The sequence below is a fragment of the Dermacentor andersoni genome, chromosome 3, assembly GCF_023375885.2.
Source record: "Dermacentor andersoni chromosome 3, qqDerAnde1_hic_scaffold, whole genome shotgun sequence".
NCBI classification, from domain to species: domain Eukaryota; kingdom Metazoa; phylum Arthropoda; class Arachnida; order Ixodida; family Ixodidae; genus Dermacentor; species Dermacentor andersoni.
In genome coordinates this window covers 89,355,552-89,360,212 of record NC_092816.1, presented here as the reverse complement: position 1 = coordinate 89,360,212, position 4,661 = coordinate 89,355,552, and the positions used below count along the sequence as shown (strand labels likewise).

Below are 4,661 nucleotides of genomic sequence, written 5' to 3'. Positions count from 1 at the left end.
ATCTGTGATTATTACCGCGGTTGTCCTGGAAGATTGTAGCTTACGTAAGGCTAGGACAACAGCTAGGAATTCCGCTGGATATATTGGAGTGAAGTCGGGAAGCCGAATGGAAAAAGACCAATTCAGGGATGATGAAAAAATTCCAACTCCTGCCTTTTCGTCACTCTGTGAAGCATGTTTGCTATAATTACGTTAGTGCGAAGCTGATTCAAGTGATCCTGGAGTAAACCGTTAAGAATGTGCGAGGGAAGCTGCTTTGCATTGTTTGGGTATAAATCACCATAAGTAATAACCAATGAATTTGAGATGCTCTTTGCCGTGATTACATCATTTATATTTACATCTAACGGATTCAATAACGATTGTGCTTTAGTGACTTGTGGCGCGTGAATCCGAGGACATCTGACTCCAAGAAATTGGGCTCGGTGCTTGGTAAGATGGGCTGGGACCTTCTTAGTGGGAATTCATAGAGCCTTATGAATGTTTGAACGGTTAGTATCTTAAATCTCATTTCAAGGGAAGGTAATCGTGATTCTTTGTAGAGCACAGCGTTGGCTACAAACTTTGGTAGCCCCAGACATAAGCGAAGCGTTTCCCGTTCCAGTAAAACTAGTGAGTGTAGCTTGTAAGCCGCGGCGCCGGAGAATAACACACAGCCGAACTCTAGCATAGTTGGGATATAGATGCGGTAAATCATTATGAGTGTGTCTCTGCGCATGCCCCATCGATTAGTGCAAGGTGTCTAGCAACCGGGAAGACCTGGAATTCTCAGGGATTTTGAGTTGTCTGGAAAAACTAAGGAAAACTCAGAGAATGTGCACCTCTATCAGGGAAAATTAGCTGTAACATTATTGAAAGGGTCGAAAGTCGCGGTAATGCTGGCTCGAGTAACAGATAGGAATCGTAATGAATCGTCTTTGACGTCCTGTCGTCGGCTGGAGGAGTCGCCAGCGTACAGTCAACGACCGACTTTCCGGATTGCCGATAATTTGGACGGCTTCGCGGCACTACCACGTACCCCATAGAGTCAATGTATCAGAATGTCTGAAATTTCGGACGCAAGTACTCTTCGCCGTGCCATTTTCCGGACGTTTCGCCGTGACGGCAGGTCCGAAACGGCATTAATCAAAGCCACCACTGCTGCCATTTTGATTACCTCGCCGCCTCAAACTGGTCCTCTCGCACGCAGATCCGCTGGCAGCCGTAGCCACCACTGCGGCAACGCTAGGCCTAGCTGCTTCTACGTTCGCTATGAAGCTTCTTGCCGTTGGGTGCCGTGTTTTTTATTGAAAGAATTCGCTGCTGTCAGCAATGACATGGACTCCGCCTTTGCGGTCCTCGCGATTGGCTTAGAAGCTTGGAAAGCACGGTGCATAGCATAATGTCGGTTCCCGAAAGTCAGCTACGTCTCCGTACATTAATTTTACTTAAAGAATTAAATTATGGGGTTTTACGTGCCAAAACCACTATCTGATTATGAGGCACGCCGTAGTGGAGGACTTCGGAAATTTCGACCATCTGGGGTTCTTTAACGTGCACCTAAATCTAAGTACACGGGTGTTTTCGCATTTCGCCCCATCGGAATGCGGCCGCCGTGGCCGGGATTCGATCCCGCGACCTCGTGTTCAGCAGCCCATCAGCATAGCCACTGAGCAACCACGGCGGGTATTAATTTTACTTGGTGAAGCATACGCAAAAGTATTACAGTGAAGAATAACAAGCGTGGGAAGGGGCTGTTGCCACGGGAGCTAGTATGTATACCTTAATTATACACGCGTGCAGTCGGTATTTCCTGTCACAATACGAGCACCGACATGCCTAATACGTGTACCGACAGGTCTTCAGAGCGCTTTCGAATACGCGTGCGGTGGTTGGAGCCCTTAAAGGCAGTAAATGACATGCATTTGTTTTTTTCCAACTGGCCGATATTTCGGACGTTTTCGCGGCCCCTAAGGAGTTCGAAAACTCGGACGCGAACTATGCAACAGACCAAGAAGATGCTTCAAATGGTCCGTGGGGCGAACGAGTGGCGGAAGGAGTACAAGAACAGAAAGGACCTATGCATTCAGGAATGAACATGAAAGGAAGCGTACTGCCGCCGTTTTGAAGGAGCTTGAGCTCAAAAAACAAAGTGTTGGTTGATACCGAGATGCAAGTGTCCCTCATCCAAACCAAAATAAACTCTTTAAAGCAGTGAAACACAACACTGAGGCATCGTGCGCGGGCTGAATGTCAGTAGAGTTGAGGTTGACTTACGAACTTTTGAGAGAGAATCTCAAATGTGACAAAGTTTGGGCCTCAACCACTGAGCTTGCTATGAGTTGATAGAAATAGCTCATATTCGAAAATATTTGCTTTTGCATGCATCTCTTCTTTATTAGTATTTGACAATATCCGACTCGATTTGCAATTTTTTTCGAAGACATTTTATTTGCTGTGCATTTTACTAACCCCTCCCTTCTATTCTCTTTTTGAATAACATAAACACTACTCCTTAGTATTCAAATTGGATGAAGTCGTTTTTTTTTCTAGCTTTTTTAATATGCTTACCAGAGAGTGACAGCACCGGGTGATATGTTTTCAGCTCGTCTTGAAATAAAACATAGTTCTGCATCACTCAGGGAATTTTGCAAAGGCACTCAGGGAAAAGCTGGCAATCTCAGGGAAGTTGGAAATGTGAACTTGGCAGACACACTGATTTTATATCTTCACTGGCTGTCGTCAGCCGAAGGGCTGACTACAGCCAATGAAGACAGGGGCCCACTCTAGGTCTTTCTTTCGATGTCAGGGTTGCCGACCGTGTAGCTTCCATTGCTCTCAACTGCGCTCCCATAAATTAGTGTCATACATTATGCTAGCACATCATTCGATCCACGCTACTTCAGCGAAGAATGCTTCCAACGCTAAGCAGCAACATTTCATACCCCGCATAGCCCGTCATGCCAATGCCTTTGTACCGTTATTTATTATGCCGAGAAGACTAGAGGAGTCGCGCATGAACAAGCGCTGCTAGTAGCAATGTGCGAATTTCTTCAGATGATGCTCCACTCAAACGTCGGTGTTGTCACAAGGCCGGGTATAGTGAGACATCGAAGTGCACACGCTGAAAGACACCCAGGTAGCTTTAAGTTACTCCGTAATCAACCACCGCTACGTGCATCTGATAGCCTTTGTGATAGTTTTGGGAAACAAACGTGTTAGGCAGCGATTACCATTCATGCAGAGTCTACAGCACGCGTGCGCCTCAAGCGATGACGAAAGCAGATATTCGTCATAATGTCTTCTTTCACCTCCTTCTTAAGGTGGCAAAAGCGATGAAAGACGCCGTTCCCGGTAGACTCGGACCACGACAGCCCGTAAAAAACGGAACAGCTAATCAAAATCGCCGATTCGCAACAAGCGGACACCTCGGCAGTCCAAAGACGTCGGCAAAGACCCGCCGTACAAAACACGAGCGGCCCGGCACGAGGGTGCGTGCGCCGCGTCGCCGGCGCAGCTGTTCTTTGAAAAGCCTCGGAGGAAACAAAAAACCGTACGAACTAATACAGCGAAAAGCAAAACATGCGGCACGCGCAACGGAAGGCTGGCTTCGTTTGCAACGGCTGCTGCGAGAAAGCAGGCAGTGTGTGTGTGTGTGTATATATATATGAACGGCTGCTCCGCAGCATAGGGAGGTGCGCCCGAAACTCGCCTCACAAAGGGCGAGTTCAGAAGCCGTGCCACACCAATCGCGAGAGCAGGACCGATGACGTTCGTCCAGCTGTCGTCGGCGTCGCTTCTTTTACGCTCTGGATCTACAGACAAGGAGGAGCGTACGCCGCGCCAGAGTCATCGCCGCCCTCCGGACAACGACGGTCGACGGATCCGTGGGCGACCGCGGGACTGGTGAACGACCTCTCCCTAGGCGATGCCCCGGCAGGCTTGCTAAAAGTCGATTACGGAAAGGATTCGGTGACGATTAACGGCTCGCTTACGCCGGAGCAGACCTCCAGCGCACCTAAGGTTGCCCTGGCCGGTGCCGTCAACTGCACGCCGCCATTCGCTCTGGTCATGCTTGATCCCGACGCGCCGAGCCGCAGCGCTGCGACGGAACGCAGCTGGTTGCACTGGATGGTGGTCAACGCCAAGAGCACGACGAAGCTGCACGAGGGCGAGCAGCTGGTGTCGTACGAAGGTCCCACACCGCCCCGGGGAACGGGGCCGCACCGATACGTCTTTCTGGCATACTGTCAAGGCGGTTCAAGCTCGAACAGCGCGAAACTGAAGCCCACGCACAGGAACAAGTTCCAATTGAAAGACTTCCATAAGAAACTCGGTGACATGGTGCCGTTTGCAGGCACCTTCTTTTACGCCGAGAACACTGCGAAGACGAAGGGTACTCCGCCGTAGCATCTCAAGCAGGTATCGGCCATGCACTCGGAATGAAAATATGTTCACGCAGTGAATCAATTCTCCAGCCGCATCAGGCTTGTTGTTGCTACTGCTGCAATTACTCAGGCTCATTTCTTTGTATGATAATGACGAGGCATTTTCGAACGAGAGACTTCTGACAATAAAGCTTGTCTCCTTCCTGAAGTGATGGTAATTCCGCGCTACGGTGGACTGTCAATGAATTAAAGGAGCCAGTGATAAGTGGGAACACAAAGATGAGAGCTGAAAAC

At 49.1% G+C, this 4,661-nt stretch overlaps 1 protein-coding gene across 1 annotated transcript; it reads left to right on the top strand.

The window, feature by feature from the left end:
- Window positions 1–3,745: 3,745 nt before the first annotated feature.
- On the top strand, window positions 3,746–4,389 carry LOC126541284 (protein D2-like). Its single transcript, XM_072286857.1, has 2 exons — window positions 3,746–3,866; window positions 3,920–4,389. Exons 1-2 carry the CDS (start codon window positions 3,746–3,748, stop codon window positions 4,387–4,389), a joined length of 591 nt encoding a protein of 196 aa, XP_072142958.1.
- The last annotated feature ends 272 nt before the right edge of the window (window positions 4,390–4,661 follow it).

Bases quoted from the DNA above. Each gene is read 5' to 3' on its own strand.
- LOC126541284 (XM_072286857.1), top strand. From the start codon at position 3,746: ATGACGTTCGTCCAGCTGTCGTCGGCGTCGCTTCTTTTACGCTCTGGA. The intron at 3,867-3,919 runs GTGGGCGACCGC...ATGCCCCGGCAG, and splicing joins CAACGACGGTCGACGGATCC to GCTTGCTAAAAGTCGATTAC.